We start from the raw sequence: 17,427 nt of genomic DNA, 5'->3' as shown, positions 1-17,427 counted from the left end.
TAGCGATCAGGTGGAAAGAACATAAGGTGAAACGAGAATAGCACCCTTGCAGAAACACTTGTTACCTAAAGCTAAGGAACAGCAAAGAATCTTGGGATCTGGATTCATCAACCCAATTGCGATTGATTCCCAGAAGCAGGGCGCAGCAATCTTTCCGTGTGAGACCGAGGCCTCCCTGCCCGGAAGCGCCCGGCCGCCCCGCCCTCCCGCTTCCGTTCCGTAGTTGCTAGGTTACCCGGGCCCTCGCAGAAAGCGTTGGCGGGTCGGCGCGATTCGCTAGTCCGCCGGGTGCGCTGCTGGGCCTCTACCTGCTGCGCCGCGACCCCCCGCCTCGCCCAGGCTTTTCTGCCGCCGCTGGCGCCGCGCCCTCCCTGGAGCCCGGGACGGGCGGGAGCGCGCAGGCGGTTGCACCCTTCCCTCTGCCCTTCTAGGAAATCTTCCCCCTTCACCGCGCTCGGGAAACTGCTCTTCCCCCGGACCTGGAAGCCCGGAACCCCTGAATTTCGTGTTCAGAGCCCACTTTTCGGGCCTCTGACCTTTCTTTTCCATCTACCCTGAGTCAACTCATTCTCGTTTTCTCCCTTTCTCGCGGCGTCCTGGTAGTGGACATCTTCCTGCTGGGGAGAGGGAAGCATGGGGCCTGCTAGGGTACCTGTGCCTCGGGAGGAGGCTGGAAGACTTGTCGCCCTCCCTACTTCCTCAGGTGCGCCTCCGGGCCTCATAGTGGGACACCAGCCGGGTCCTTGTTTGTCTGGGCAGAGGCCGACTTGGCAGAAAAAGAGGCAGCGGTGTGGCAAGGGTTTCCTCAATTGCGTAGGAGCTGCGGAAGCAAAGGGTGGGAGTGGTGACTATCAGCATGTTTTTCAATTGTCCTGCTCTGGTGTTTTAGGTTCTGTGTAATCCGCTGCCCTTTTGGAAATCGGGCAAGGGTTGTGGCCGGATGCCTCTGTGACCGGCTGGTCTTCAGTATGCCATACAGCAGTAACATGTTCCCTGCGCTGGAAACAGAGCTCAAGCAGGAGGTCGGTACACACCCTTCTCCAGGAACTCCACAGAAACCCAGTACTAGGTCAGAAGGTATATTCTGGCGGCACCTTTTTCTAGCTGGAGAACTTGATCCCCAAGACAGAATGCTTGGCGTGACTGTCTTTCACTTGGTTTGGTTACAGAAGTCCTCAGGTATTCTGCCCTCTGCAACAGTACTTGCTGCCTTTTGCTAAGATAAGAGTTCACCACTATTTGAAAAGACTTTCCTGATTGGGATGGCCTTTCCTTTCACAGACTTTTCCTGACCCCTATGAAGCCTTTATGTACCATCACCTCCAGTACTATGGCTACTTTAAAGGTAATCGTGTTCTTAATGAGCATCACCTTTGCTGGGTTCATGAAGCAAATTATTTATTTGGATAAACTAATGACTAATTTTTTTAGCACTGTTAGTGAAAAGGATTCCTTTCCCATTATCTGTTTGTCTAGCTTTACACTAATACCACCTTTTGTTAATTATACTACATGACATTAAAACGGTCTTTTTTTTTTTTTTTTTTGCCTTACAATTTCAAAATGTTGGATTTTGGCGTGAGGTATTTTTGTTATTACAGTCTGGATATCTGGAAAGACATGTCCTCCGATCTTGTTCTTCAAAAGTGTCTTGGCTATTCTTGCCTTTTTATATAATTATAGAATTGGCTTGTGATGTTTAAAAAAAATTATTAGGATTGCACTGAATCTATAGAATGTAATTTCACAAAACAGAATTAGCCCATACTGGGCTCTCCAATCTATGAATGTAGTCTAATTCTCTATTTATTTATTTTTTAGAGAGAGAGGAAGTGAGAGTGAAAGAGAGAGAGAAATATCGATGAGAGGGAACATCGATCAGCCATCTCCTGCATGCCCCCCACTGGGGGTCAGGCCCACAACCTGGGCATGTGCCCTGACTGGGAATCAAACCAGCGACCTCTTGGTGCACAGGTCGACGCTCAACCACTGAGCCACACCAACCTGGCAGAACTTCATTTTTTAATGCTATTATAATGGTTTCTTTTTAAATTTTGGTTTTCTAACTTTGTTCCTGGTATTTAGAAATAAAATTAAGTTTTTATATTGATTTTATTTCTAGCAACCTCGTTAAACTTTCTTATTAACCATTTCATTTTTCAAGTGATAACTAAGTTGTTGAAAACTGGATTTCCAGTTTGCCAGATTCAGCAAGAGCCCTCAGGACAAAGCAGCTTTGCACATCAGGGCTCCACTGTCTCTGAGTACCAGCCTTCACTTGGCTGTGGCTCTCTTGGCTGCTCTTATAGCTACCAGGTCTTTCTGCCTCCTTAAGCACTTTCTGTTTTCACTATACCATGCTGCCTTTTAAGTCTTCTCACTGTAAAATGGAGAATATGATGTTTAACTCAAGTAAATTGGAATACGAAAGCTCTTTGGAAAATGAGATGTATTCCTTGTAAAGGCCTGTGCTAGTGGGGATTTGGTAGTAGTGGTTCTGGTATGGACCTAGATGTTAGAGGTGGTGAACTAGCCTTCCAGCACCTTTAATTAAACTGCGTTTTCTTAGCTCAAAGAGACAGTTTACCAAACTCTGCTATGCACCAGCATGTTTGGAAGAATAATCCCCGATTTGTCTTGAGTGGCTCCTTTGGGGAAAGAGATGATTTGATACCAGACCCCCTGCAAAAGAAGAAGCTTCAATGTGAGTAATAATCACGTACAGTAATAACATATGACCCCCAGAACCTCATTGCCTTGAGCAACTGCTGTAGGTATTCAGGAGAACATGGCCTAACATGGGAGAAGCCAGAGAAGCAGCGTTGGCCACTGTTTCTGACATCACTCAAAAATGTTCTCTCCAGCCCTGGCCGGTTTAGCTCAATGGTTAGAGCATCGGCCTGCGGTCCAGAGAGAGCTGGGTTCGGTTCCCGCTAAGGGCACATACCTTGGTTGCAGTTTGTCCCTGGCCCTGGTTGAGTCATGCGGGTGGCAGCCACTCGATGTGTCCTTTTCACACCGATGTCTCTCCCTCCCACTCTATCTGAACAAAAAATGGAAAAATGCCCTTGGGTGAGGATAAAAAAAGAAAAATGTTCTCTCTAGATCCATTCGGTGTCTCAGAGCCCCTGGAAGGGAGTGGAAAGGCAAGGTTTGAGCAAAGGGAACTGGTCATGTTGGGATGGCACAGGCCCCAGCTGACCACCTCCCTTCGTTTTCTTTTTATTTTGTTTATCCTCACCCGAGGACATTTTTGCATTTATCTTCAGCTAGAGTGGGAGGGAAAAGAGGGGGAGAGAGAGAGAGAGAGAGAGAGAGAAACATTGATGTGAGAGAGAAACATCAACTGGCTGCCACCCACACGACCCCAACCAAGGCTGGGGACAAACTGCAACTGAGGTACGTGCCCGTAGCGGGAACCAAACCTCGGACTCTCTGATCCAAGGGCCGATGCCCTAACCACTGAGCTAAACCAGCCAAGGCTCCCTTCAGTTTTCTCCTGCCCTATGACACTCAAAATGACATTAATAAGAAACAATTGCCAGCTTAATATAATAAAAAAAACTGTCAAAATCAGCTGATAGAAGTAACACAACAAAGTGAATGAGTTTTATTGTGTAACTGATAACCTAATACCTTTTTCCCCCTTTGCTTTCATTATTGGAGTGAGGAAGATATGTTTTTCTTCTTTCTTTATAGCACAGCTTTATTACATCTGTGTGTGTGTGTATGTGTGTATGTTTTTCTTTATTGATTTTAGAGCGAGAGGAAGGGAGAAGGAGAGAGAGATAGAAACATTGAAGAGCAAGAACTCATAAAGTTAATAAAGAGCTTAAACTTAATAGTTGAGAATGTTGGCTGCCTTCTGCATGCCCCTCACTGGGGATTTGACCCACAACCTGGGCATGTGTCCTGACCGGGAATTGAACCAGCTACCTCTTGGTGCATGGGTAGATGCTCAACCACTGAGCCACACTGGCCAGGCTGTGTGTGTGTTTTAATCAGACGAATACAGAAATAAAAAGGAAAGTTACATTCAAATGGTAGAAAAAAGCACAAAAAGAAAACTGAAAGCCCTCCCTACTCAACAACCCCCAATATAGCCACTGTTGTTATCATTCTTTTCAGGAAAAAAAAAATCCTCATGTGTCTGTATATTTTTTCTTTTTAATTACTTACGGGGGATCCTATACACAGTCTTTTTTTTTTTTTTTATCCTCACCCGAGGACATTTTTTGATATTTTTTTCAGATAGAGTGGGAGGGAGAGAGAGAGAGAAAGAGAAACATCGGGTGGTTGCTACCCACACGACCCAACCAGGGTCGGGGACAAACTACAACCGAGGTATGTGCCCTTAGTGGGAACCGAACCTGGGTCTCTCCAGACCGCAGGCCGACGCTCTAACCGCTGAGCCAAACTGACCAGGGCTATACACAGTCTTTACTTAAATTTTCTTGTTTTGTAATAGAACCTTTTTACATGAGCACAAAAAAATCTGCCTCATTCTTTTTTTTTTTTTTTTTTACTTTTTTTTTCTTTATTGATTTTAGAGAAAAATGGAAGGGAGAGGGAGAGAGAGATAGAAACATCGATGAGAGAGAACATCGATCGGCTGCCTCCCGCACGCCCCCTACTGGGGATTGGGCCCACAACCTGGGCATGTGCCCTGACAGGGAATCGAACTAGCGACCTCTTGGTGCATGGGTTGACTACTCAACCACTGAGCCACACCAGCCAGGCTGCCTCATTCTTTTTATTTTTATTTATTTTTTCATTCTTTTTGAAGGTACCTACAATTTCATCTCATTAATATGTCATTATTTTAACTTCCCTTTTTTTTTTAATCTTTGCTGGAGAGTATTACAGATATCCATAGATGCTTTGGTTTGCACATTTTTGTTATTTGAACATTGCTGCAATGAGCATCTTTGTAAATGTATCTTTTTTAAAAAAATTATACGCTTTTATTAATTTTTTAGGGAGAGAGAGAGAAAAGCATCAACATGAGAGAGAAACATCCACTGGCTGCCTCCTGCACGCCCCCTACTGGGGATCGAGCCTGCAACCTTGGCATGTGCCCTGACCAGGAATTGAACCAAGACACATGGGATGATGCTCAATTCACTGAGCCACACTGGCCGGACTGTATATGCATCTTGATGAACTTTTGTGAGAAAGTTTATAAGGTAAATTCTTAGCCGGTGGGATTCCTGGATCAAGAGTATATGAATTTAAATCATGCTAGATACTGCCAAACTGCTTTCCAGAACGGTTGCACCAATTTGCCTTCTTGCTGGCAGTGTCTGACATCACTCAAAAACTCTGCTACCAGTTCACTTACACTTATGCCAGGATGAGTGTGCAAACATGTAAACATTTTTCCTATTAGGTAAAAAACTGGCATCTTCTTATCATTTTGATTTACCTTTCTTTACGAGTGAGATTGAACAGCTTTATCATATTTTTTAATGTTTCTTGCCAACTCCCATTAAACAGTGGGGAAAAAGATTTAGAGATAGAAATACTGGGCCCCAAAGTGAGGGTCGGGGCAGGGGGTGGAAAGTGATAGGGAAAGGGGGGAGAAAAAAAGACAAAAGATCCTTGAGACAAACCATGCCTCCCCCTTCCTCTTTCTAGGGCCTGCCTGTGTATCTTCAGCTGTGCACAGAGCGACAGAAGCTGTGAGCAGAGGTATTTCATTTCCCTCCAGATCAGAAAACTCAGACTCCTTAGTGGGAACATGTCTTCGCCCCCTTCTCTCCCCACCAGAGCTGAGAATGAACACACTGAGGGGCCTTCAGCCTTTCCTTCCTCCTGTCATTTTCTATCTTTTCATTCTTCCTTTCATTTCCTTTCTCCCTGAAAGCCTTTCTCTTCCTCCTTTTTTCTCATTCTCTATCTCCCAAGAGTGCTTCTCTTTCTTCTGACCATTCACACTCCTCTCCCACTTCCCTTATTATTCTGTTTTAAAAGTCTCTCTGCCCTTTGAATGGTTATATTATGAACTTAAAATTTAATTTGCAGAATGTTTTTAATAAAGTTGTATGTACATTTTTCTAAAATGCTAATGGGTGAATTGAAAGTTCCCTCTCTTGTCCTGGCCAGTTTGGCTCAGCGGTTAGAGTGTTGACCTGCAGAGCAATGAGTCGCGGGTTCGATTCCAGCCAAGGGCATGTACCTCGGTTGTGGTTCATCCCCGGCCCTGGTTGGGGTCATGTGGGAGGCAACCATTGGGAAGCATTGATGTTTCTTCCTCCCTCCCTCCTACTCTATCTGAAGATAAACAGAAAAATGTCCTTGGATAAGGATTAAAAAAAAAAGAAAGTTCCCTCTCTTGCTTGACTCTAAACAAAAGTAATAAAACACATTAAGTAACTTTTTGTTCATTTGCAGCCCACTGTTAAAATGTCTTAGACCCATTAGCTCTGGTTTAAAAAAAAGTTTCTTCTGACTTACTCTTAAAGCTTTACTGACTGTGTAGAATTTTAATTTGATTTTTATCATTTCAATGTTGTCATCCTGGACTAAATTTCCTTGAAGGAGAAATATGTCATAGGATTGTACATCTTGCCCATATTTTATTTATATTTTATTTTTAATTCTCACCCAAGGATATTTTTACATTTATCTTCAGACAGAGTGGGAGGGAGATAGAGAAACATCGATGTGAGAGAGACACATCGATTGGTTGCCACCCTCACGACCCCAACTGGGGTCAGGGTCAAACCACAACCGAGGTATGTGCCCTTGGCCAGAATCGAACCCGGGACTCTCTGGTCCGCAGGCCGATGTTCTAACCGCTGGGCCAAACTGGCCAGGGTATCTTGCCTGTATTTTAATTCAGGGCTTATAGCCACTTAGTTGTTATAGTTGAGCAGTCAGGTTACCAAGGCAGAAAAAGAAGCTGTTCACTGATTTTCTTGCCCCTTTGGCAGATTCCTTTATGCTGAGTTCACTGCTTCTCAAGAGCAGACAGCTTCTTCATGATGAGTTTGGCAAAGTAAACCCACGTCTTCGAGAACCCCGAGATCTCTTTGCTTTTTGCTCTGGCAGCGGGCTACTGCAGGCTCCAAGATGGCCAATAGAATGTGAGGTCATCAAGGAAAACATTCATCATATTGGTAATGCGACTTACGTGCCGTGGTCTTGCTGTTCTGACACTTGATTACGAAACCTCATAGTTTTAAGTCCTGTACCCTGCAGTCTGAGGCAGGACAGGCTCAGCATCTGTTATCTCACCCGGAAATGATTAAGCTCTGGGAAACTGAAATATACTCACCAAAGTCAAAAGTTCCACCAATGTGTAAACTAGAATGTTTCTGAGTTTATTGGAATGGAGGATACCTCACTAGAGGCCAAAATATACTCATACTTAAATCTGTTTTCTAGATTATTCCCATCTCATGTGAATTAGTTGAGATTTATAAAAGTTGTATTTTTACCAGCCTTGGTATAGTTGATGCACACCATATATATGAGAGCATGGATTTTACTAGTTTTAATTATACTTTGAGTTAATTGGTATTTTTATGGGAATAGTAAAGACATTTTTATGACATTGCTGGAGCTATTGATGCAAATATAATCTTCAGCACTCATTTTATGAAGAATTTTCAGAAGTGGATTGCATTGAAAAATGGGGACTTTTCTCATTGCTGAGACACTTATGTTACCAGACATGTCTCTGCTTTTGACTGCTGGATAAACAACTGGATGTTTCTTATTTTTCTCGCTTCCCTCATATATTACTCATTCAATAAATATTTATTAAGCATTTACCATATGCTAAGTACAGTGCTTACTGTTAGAGATACAGAGATGAACAAGATGGAGACACCCATAGTTCACAGACTAGTGGGGAAGTTACAGATATAACCAGGCAATTGCATAGAGCTTGGTCCCTTTGGGAATGCTTAACCCCAGCCTGGAAGATGCGTGTGTGTTTCCAAAAGGAGCCGCAACGTCAGCTGAGATCTGAAGGAGTTAGAAGTGATCCAGTTGAGAGGGGCAAAGAAAAGTATTCCAGTTAGAGGAAACAGAGAGAACGTGTCCTGTTTGGGCAGCCATGGAGCCTTGGCAGGAAAGACGAGATGAAGCTGAAATACAGGGGTGGGCTTTAGTGTCTTCACCGGGGACAGAACTGCTTTTTGGGTATTTGGAACTGTGTGGAGGGGCAACACTCTGAGTTGACACAATAATTGAGAAGTCCTAAGGTCATCTGTCCCTATCCTGAACAAGTTTTAGATAAAAGTCCAAGTTGATCTGGCCAGACAATAGGATTTTGTAGTTCTCTATATAAAATAGACTGAGATAGAGAATTCCTGTGAAGATTTTGGACTCAGTTTCAAAAGGAAAATATAAAGTGGGAAACTGTAATCCACTAAACCATTAAATCTTTTTTAAAAACTTTGAGGAAATTTTATAACAAGCACCTTACTGTTTGAACTGAACTGTCAAAGCCTCGTCACTCCCCATTACCTCAAAGAAAAGAAGGTAGCGTCATCTTTCACTGAGTCTGTGCCGTGGCTCTCATCATTGGCCATGTACTTAAAATGACATTGAGAAGGTGCCCGAGTTCCATATGAGAAATCTTTTAGAATTCGGTGTTGATGATCAAGCCTTGTTTCCTCTGAAACAACTGATATGCTTGTTCCTCTGTAATAAACAGTTGTAGCTGACCATATTTCCCTGATTTTAAAAGGAAGCTCAGGACCAGATTTTGCAGAGTTGTTGCAGCAAATATATTGACCTTTCTGGCTTACTTTTAAGCCTTCTAAGTAAAGTTTATGTTTTTTGTTAAAAGTCTCCTCATAGTCTTATGGAAAGAGCCAAGACAACGTATAAACAAACTAGAAACTTAGGTTCTGTAAAGTGCTTTTTATATTCTTATTTTGTACTTTTTAAATGTCTTCTTTCAGAGGGAGTTCCACCTCAGCCAGAATATTTTTATCAACCTACAGGAAATGAAAAGGTACCAGAAATTGTAGGAGAGGAAAAAGGCACAGTTGTCTATCAATTAGATTCAGGTATTGTCATTACACTGAACAGTGAGTAATTAATCATGACAAGGTTATAAAGATTTTCTATAATATGATTTTTTAAAATCCATAAATCAATGATCAGTTGTCTTTTCCAAACCAATGTGAAGGGGAGTCCTGACATTCATGACCAATCGGCTTTAAAATCTTAATCTTTTTTTAAAATGAAAGTACATTTTCTCAGTAGTTCTAAGTCCATTTTATAGCTTCTCCCTTAATATTCCTCTTCCTGAAATTCAGATGTTGAATCTTAGGGTAACTAGTTCTTGTTTTCTCCACCTCCCATATGTATTTTGGTGAGTACTTTATACTATGTGCATAAGACTGTCATTTACTGTGTGGTTTCCTGAATTAAGATGCAGGCTTCCGCCAGGCTGGTGTGGCTCAATGGTTGAGCGTTGACCCATGCACCAAGAGGTTGCCGGTTCGATTCCCAGTCAGGGCACATGCCCAGGTTGTGGGCCAAATCCCCAGTGAGGGGCATGCAGGAGGCGGCCAGTTGATGTTCTCGCTCATCGATGTTTCTGTCTCTGTCTCCCTCTTTCTTCCTCTCTCTCAGAATCAATAAAGAAAAAAAAAATTTTTTTTTAAATGCAAGCTTCCTAGGGGTAGAATCCATGTCTTTTTTTTTTTCTTTATTAACTCGAGAGAGAGGAAGGGAGAGGGAGAGAGAGATAGAAACATCGATAAAAGAGAACACTGATTGGCCACTTCCTGCATGTCCCCCACTGGGGATCAGGCCCACAACCTGGTCATGTGCCCGACAGGGAATCGAACCAGCGACCTCTTGGTGCATGGATCTGACGCTCGACCACTGAGCCACACCTGCCAGGCAGAATCCACGTCTTTTATAAAAATGTGCAGAATACTGTACCTACCAACAGCAACAAAATACACATTTTTTTAAGGGCACATGGTAGATCCACCATATACTCGGTTGTAAAGCAAGTCTTCATACTTATTATTTAAAAGGATTGAAATGATACAGAATATATTCTCTGACCAAAAATAATGTAGAAATCAACAACAGAATGACATTTGGGAAATCCATAGATAATTTGGGAATTGAGCAATGCATTTCCAAGTAACCCATGGGTTAAATATATATCAAGGAGAGCTTAAAAAATATTTTGGAGTGAAAACAACATATCAAAATTTATGGGATGCAATGAAAACATTGCAAAGTAAAGTTATGGCTTTAAATGCACATATTTGAAAGGAAGAGGAGGAGCCCAAGAGGGATTGTGGGAGAAAGTCTCTTCCTTTCCTCTGCCCACAGCCATCAGGTAAGGCAAGATGGGCGCTTGCAAGTACATCCAGGAACTATGGAGGAAGACGCAGTCCATTGCAATGTGCTTCCTTCTCAGAGTGCTGCTGGCAGTACTGTCCACTCTGCGCTCCTCAGGCCTCTCCCACCCCCACCCACAGGGCCTGATAAAGCGCAGCAGACTGGAACAGAAGGCCAAGCAAGGTTATGTCATATATCAGATTTGTGTGTCCTGTGATAGCCATAAGCACTCTGTTCCTAAGGGTGTGACCTATGGCAAGCCTGTCCGTCATGGTGTTAACCAGCTAAAGTGTGCCCGGAGTCTTCGCTGAGGAGTGAGCTGGACTCCACTGTGGGACTCTGAAAGTCCTGATTCTTACTGGGTTGGTGTAGATTCCACATACAAATTCTTTGAAGTTATCCTCATTGATCCATTCCATAAGGCTGTCAGAAGGAATCCTCACACCCAGTGGATCACCAAATCAGTCCAAAGCACAGGGACTGTGAGAGCTGTGGCCTTGGAAAGGACCACTAGCGCCACCACTATTGGTGGTTCTTGCCATGCAGCTTGGAGAAGGCACAGTACTCTCCAGCTCCACCGTTACTGCTAATATAGGTAATATGTATAGAATTCTTACCTAGTAAACAATTTAGGACAGTCAAAAAAAAGAAAGGAAGGAAGAAACCAATTACCCAAGCTTCCACCTTAATAAATTAGAAAAATCAGAAAAAATAAATTCAAAGCAAGAAGGAAATGATAAAGATAACAATGAAACAGGTGAAATAGAAATCAGAAAAATAGTAGAAAAAAAGGTTGGTTCTTTGGAAAGATCAACAAAATTGACAAAATAGCCCAAAGAAGAAAAGAAGGAGAGGAGACACAAATGATCAAAATCAGCAATAAAAGAGAACATAAACATAAACTCTATGCCTGGCCAGTGTGGCTTAGTAGATTGAGCATCATCCCATAGACTGAGAGGTCCTGGTTGGTTGCCAGGTCAGGGAACATACCCAGGTTGCAGGCTCGATCTCCAGTAGGGGGCGCACAGAAGGCAGCCAATCAATGTTTCTCCACCCTCTCTCAAAAAAAATTTTTTTCAATAAAAATAAACTTTACAGAAATCAACAGAATTATAAGATAATGCTAGTAACAACTTTATGCCAACAAAGAACAATTACTAGAAAGACACAGATTACGAAAACTAAGGAAGAAATGATAAGTCTGAATAGATGATAACAAAGAAATTGAATTAGTAATTTAAAGTCTTCTTGTAAAGAATCCCTGGCCCAGATGGCTTGACAGGGTTTGTTTGAACTGTATCAAACAGTTAAAGATGAAATAATACTAATTCCTTATAAACTGAAAACAGGAGGAGGGGAATGAAATGTTTACCAACTCTATTTTATAAAGTCAGTACTGTCCTGATGCTGAAGCCAAAGATATCCCAAGAAAACTGTAGATCAATATTCCTCTCTAGAATATGAATGCAAAAAATTTCAACAAAATACCGGCAAACCAAATCCAACAGCATACTAAAAGGATTATGTGCCATGACCAAAGGGGATCTGTCCCAGGAGTACAATGGTGGTTCACCATAAGAAAATAAGTAGAACCTGCCCTGGCTGGTTTGGCTCAGCATTTAGAGCCTTGGCCACAGACCAAAGGGTCGTGGGTTCGATTCCCAGTCAAGGGCACAAACCTGGGTTACAGATTTGATCCCTGGCCCTGGTTCGGTTGTACAGGAGGCAACTTATGTGTCTCTCTCACATTGATGTTTCTCTCTCCCCATCCCTCCCACTCTGTCTAAAAATCAATGTAAAAATACCCTTGGGTAAGGATTAACAACAAAAAAGAAAAGAAAAGAAGTAGAACCTGCCCTGGCTGGTTTGCTCAGTGGTTAGAGCATTGGCCTGTGGACCAAAGAGTCGTGGGTTCGATTCTGTCAAGGGCATGTACCTGGGTTGTGGTTTGGTCCCTGGCCCTGGTCGGGGTCGTGCGGGAAGCAACCAATCAATGTGTCTCTCTCACACCGATGATTTCTCTGTCTCTCTCTCCACCTCCCACTCTATCTGAAAAATAAAATAAAAATAAAGGGGAAAACATGCTAAAATCAAACTTAAAAAAAAAAAAGTAGAACAAAGAGCGGGGGGGACAAAACCATCTCAGTGCAGAAAAACCATTTGACAAAATCCAGCCTTTCATGATAAGAACATTCAGAAAACCAGGAAGAGAAGAGAATTCTCTCAACTTGATAGGGTATTTATGGAAAGAATGGATCAACTTCATACTCACTAAAATAGCTATAACAAAAATGTGGACAATAAGTGCTGGGGAGGGTGTGGAGCAGGTGGTAATACTAACATTTAAGACAGAAAGGAAAGGTAATGTTAAAGAGCAGTGAGCCAAGAAGTGTAATGCGAACCTTCCCAAGGAAAGGGAAGTAAATTTTGAATTAATTGTGTCAGGATCTGCCCTGGCTGGTTTGGCTCAGCGGTTGGAGCATCGGCCTGCAGACCAGAGAGTCCCGGGTTCGGTTCCCACTAGGGGCACGAACCAAAGAAAAGGGAGTCCCACCTTTGGTTCCTGCTAGGGGCACATGCCAAATAAATAAATAAATAAATAGTGTCAGGATCCCAAGTTAGTAATAGGGAGGGACTTAGGGAAGTAAGGAAGCTGCCAACTGGTCTTCTCTCTCATCACCAAAAACCATCTGATACTCATTGCACACATAGGTCTCCTCTCTTATCACCAAAAGTCATCTGATGCTCATTGCTCACATAGGTACCAGAGCTCATTAGAACTTTATTTATTTATTTATTTATTTATTTATTTATTTATTTATTTATTTTTAATCCTCACCAGAGGATATTCTTCCATTGACTTTCAGATAGAGTGGGAGGGAGAGAGAGAGAGAAACATCGACACATGAGAGACACAGTTGCCTCCCACATGACCTGGACCAGGGCTGGGGGCAAACTGCAACGGAGGTAAGTGCCCTTGACTGGAATCAAACCCACGACTCTGGTCTGAGGGCTGACACTCCAACCACTGAGTCAAACTGGCCAGGGTTCATTAGAACTTCTTAAAAGGAGTGCTCTGCAGTTGGAGAATGCTGTTTTCAAGAAATAGAAAGCAAGAAAAAAATGTTCTCATTATTTGAAAATCAACTCTGCTAGATAATAATTATCAGGAAATCTGTTTTGTTGGAAGAGGAATCTACTGTTTAGTTAGTAGAAATAGAATGTATTAAAGAAGTGACATTAAGGGGAGGCTTTTGGAGAAACAACCAGCAACAGAAAGGAGAGCAGTGTGTTTACATTCCTCAACTGGAAGAATGAAGTGAGCCAGTTATTCCCCAGGGCCCAGCTGAGCTGTAACTGCACACGCTGCACTCCCAGTTCCCTTGATTGTGAGCTCTCCTCCTGTTCAGAACGGTGGGGAAAGCTATCAGCATGAAGTGAGGTGGAGCAACCCAGTCAGCCTAGCTCCACCTTGTGGACTGTCTGAGGAGGGGTTTGGAAGGCATTAAAAAAGTATGAGATCATAAGTAGGTAGACTTGGGTTATGGTTAATAGGTGATGTACTGCTTCTACAACCCGGAGAAATTCCTGGGATTATAAACCTGTTTTATAGGATTGGAGTCATTTACAGTAAACCAGATGACCATGAATCCACATTGCTTCATCTGTTTTAGTCAGAGATATTTCTGCATATCTTATATCTTACCCGAAGGGAACCCTCGGGCAGAGAGCGCTTTCTCCTGATAAGGCCGCTCTTGTGAATTGTCCTTGTCCTGTTAGCACACAGTTGTGGCCACTTATTTGATCTTGTCCTTTGGCTCCATCAAGGAGAGTTGAGCCCACCTAACAGGAAGAATACAGAAGAAAGCAGAACGTGGGGCTCCAGAGGGAATTGGGGAGTTTGTCAGTTTAGGGGCCCCATAGCAGCTACATGCTATGATACTGTTGGGGGGAAAGGAAATAGGTTTTTATTTTTTAGAAATGTTACTATGGGGTATGAATTGGATCTTTAATGTTACCTAAGAGACTCGAGAAAATATTGAAATTTCTGTATTAATGGCATCTGGTCACTGGTCTGGGCTGTGACTGGTTTCACAAAGAACTGAACCGTGTAGGTCCCCAGCTTTTACTTGGGTTTCGTGTACTCTTGACTTGTGCTTCCACTCCTTCCTTTGGGCTTTTCTCCTTTCACCCGCTGCATTATGTCCTCGGTCCCCTTTGCTCTAATTTATCATCCAAGTGTTTATTATAAAGTCTTCATGGTGATATGGTTGCATAGGAGCAAAAGTCATCGTAATATTACCATATTTACTAATGAACTGGCTACTTATATAATCGGGCCCCACACATGTTACTATTTGTTTAATGCTCCATGGTCAACATTTATGATGATGTCTGTCTCACATCGATGTTTCTCTCTCTCTTTCCCTCACACTCTATCTGAAAATGAATGGAAAAATATCCTCGGGTGAGGATTTTTTAAAAAATTCAATTGTATCCTTTTCTTTTCACTAATAACTGATATTTTGGTTTCTTTCTCAGGCTAATGTGGCTCAGCGACATTTGTCACCCCATGGACAAAGAGGTTCCAGTTTGATTCCTGGTCAGGGCACATGCCTGGGTTGTGGGCTCAATCCCTAGTAGTGGGCATGCAGGAGGCAGCCGATTGATGTAGCTCTCTCACAACGATGTTTCTATTTCTCTCTCCCTCTCTCTCTCTAAAAAATTCAATGAAAACATTTTTTAAAAATCTGGGAGCATATACCAAAAAATTTTATGGAGTGTACTATGTTTTCTCTTTTTTGTTTTTCCCTTCATCTTTTTTTTTTAATTAAAATAAATTTTTTTTCTTTATTGATTTTAGAGAGAGAGGAAGGGAGAGGGAGAGAGAGATAGAAACATTGATGAGAGCCCTGGCTGGTTTGGCTCAGCGGTGAGAACGTCGGCCTGCGGTACAGAGAGACCCAGGTTCGGTTCCCGCTAAGGGCATGTACCTCGGTTCCAGTTTGTCCCCGACCCTGGTTGGTCGTGCGGGTGGCAGCCACTCGATGTGTCCCTTCACATCGATGTTTCTCTCTCTCTCTCTTCCTCTCTCTCCCTCCCGCTCTATCTGAACAAAAAATGGAAAAATGTCCTCAGGTGAGGATAAAAAAAAAAAAAAAAGAAAGAAACATTGATGAGAGAGAACATCGATTGGCTGCCTCCTGCATGCTTCCCACTGGGGATTTGGCCCACAACCTGGACATGTGCCCTGACTGGGAATCAAACCGGCGACATCTCTGTGCATGGGTTGACGCTCAACCACTGAGCCACACTGGCCAGGCTTCCCTTCATCTTTTTAAAAATTAATAAATAGGCACTATTTGTTGTGTGTTTTTAAATAAGATTGCAAATGTTTTCAGATGCTCCATTTTATTATCTTTTGCCAACCTCCTTTCAAATTAGGGTTTAAGTGGGTACAGGCAGTATCTGCAATGACAAGAGTAGCCCGTAGCAAAAGGAAGTGCTCCAAACAAGCCTTCAAAGAAATACACTTTAAAATGAAAAGTCTCGGCAAAGACAACTGAACATTTGAATAGTCATTGTTGTTAACCTATAGCAGTGCTGATGAACACATAGGGGGTCACAATGAGTATCAGCAGATAAATGCGTTCTGAGAGGAATGTGGCTAAAATGTCTGTCTCATCTGCAGTGCCCACCAAAGGCTCTTACTTCACCAGTTCCCGAGTGGGAGGCAAACGGGGAATTATCAAGGAACTCGCCGTCACGTTGCAAGGACCAGAAGATAACACTCTCCTTTTTGAATCCAGGTTTGAGAGTGGGAATCTGCAGAAAGCTGTCAGAGTGTGAGTAACAAAGGGGCTGTACCAGAGGGATGAGGATGAAAGTGATGGAGAAGTGTCTTCAAGAATCATACTAGGGCTCTGGCCAGTTTGGCTCAGCAGTTAGAGCATTGACCCACAGACCAGAGAGTCCCACGTTCGGTTCCCGCCAAGAGCATGTGCCTTGGTTGCGGTTAGCCCCTGGCCCGGTTGGAGTTGTGCAGGTGGCAACCAGTCGATGTGTCTCTCTCATGTCAATGTTTCTCTCTCTCCCTCTTCTTCTCCCTCCCGCTCTATCTGAAAATAAATGCAAAAATGTCCTCGGGTGAGGATTAAAAAAAAAAAAAAGAATCATATTAGGAGCCAGGAGTGTTTTTGAAAAAGAGAGAGGTGAAGGGAAATAGTTATGAGGATTATCAGAAATGAAATAATTGTAGCTCTTATTTTCTCCCAGAATAAATATTTATCTAAATGGTTTTTTTTTTCTGCTTATACAAGAAATTAGTGCTCATTTAAAATTTGTGTTAGCCCAGCTGGTGTGGCTCAGTGGTTGAGCATCGACCCATGCAAAAGAGGTCACCGGTTCGATTCCTGGTCAGGGCACATGCCCAGGTTGTGGGCCCAATCCCCAGTGGGGGGCATGCAGGAAGCAGCCAATCGATATTCTCTATCATCGATGTTTCTGTCTGTCTCTCCCTCTCCCTTTTTCTCTCTCTAAAAATCAAAAAGAAAAAAAAAATTTTAGTCCTATCATCGTGCCTCCCAAATGGAGCAATTGATAACAGTCTGATGTATGTGCATTGATTGTTTTCTCTGTGTGTGTGTACATGTAATACACACAATATATTTTTAAAACTAGGATAATGGTGTATATACCATTTTGCAAAGTTTTTTCTACTTAATACATTTTAGATATTTTTGCATGACAATAGCATAGATATATCTCCTTATTATTAATAGTTCATATTATTCTATTATATGGATATTCCACACCTTATTTACCCTGTTCCTAACTGATGAAAAATTAAGGTAATTACAATTTTTTCTAAGCAAATGAAAAGAATTAACATCCTTGTGTGTATATATTTTAAAGTATTTGTGGCGGTATAGAATAAATTCTGATATAAAATTGATGGGTCAAAGGGGTTTGAACACTAAGTATTAGTAGTTTTTACTATACTGCCCTCCAGCATGATTTTGGTTTCCATCAACAGTGTATGGGAGTGCCTGTTTTCCAATGTTGAAATGATGAGATGGAGGGAAAAAAACAACATCCTAT

General features: G+C 42.4%; 1 protein-coding gene across 2 annotated transcripts in view; it reads left to right on the top strand.

The window, feature by feature from the left end:
- The first annotated feature begins 318 nt into the window (after positions 1-318).
- AGBL2 (ATP/GTP binding protein like 2) overlaps positions 319-17,427 on the top strand; it is a 38,465-nt gene continuing 21,356 nt past the window's right edge. The window contains exons 1-8 of one of the 2 annotated variants that reach the window (XM_036259951.1): positions 319-703; positions 890-1,022; positions 1,282-1,345; positions 2,570-2,704; positions 5,638-5,691; positions 6,936-7,121; positions 8,919-9,026; positions 16,019-16,172. In XM_036259951.1, coding sequence (XP_036115844.1) covers positions 969-1,022; positions 1,282-1,345; positions 2,570-2,704; positions 5,638-5,691; positions 6,936-7,121; positions 8,919-9,026; positions 16,019-16,172 — 755 coding nt within the window. In that variant the 5' untranslated portion in view covers positions 319-703; positions 890-968. The remainder of the gene's footprint in view (positions 704-889; positions 1,023-1,281; positions 1,346-2,569; positions 2,705-5,637; positions 5,692-6,935; positions 7,122-8,918; positions 9,027-16,018; positions 16,173-17,427) is intronic. The other variant, XM_036259952.1, reaches the window with a different exon arrangement.

The sequence above is a fragment of the Molossus molossus genome, unplaced genomic scaffold (assembly GCF_014108415.1).
Source record: "Molossus molossus isolate mMolMol1 unplaced genomic scaffold, mMolMol1.p scaffold_m16_p_13, whole genome shotgun sequence".
Taxonomy (NCBI): Eukaryota; Metazoa; Chordata; class Mammalia; order Chiroptera; family Molossidae; genus Molossus; species Molossus molossus.
This window is presented reverse-complemented; position numbering and strand designations above follow the sequence as displayed.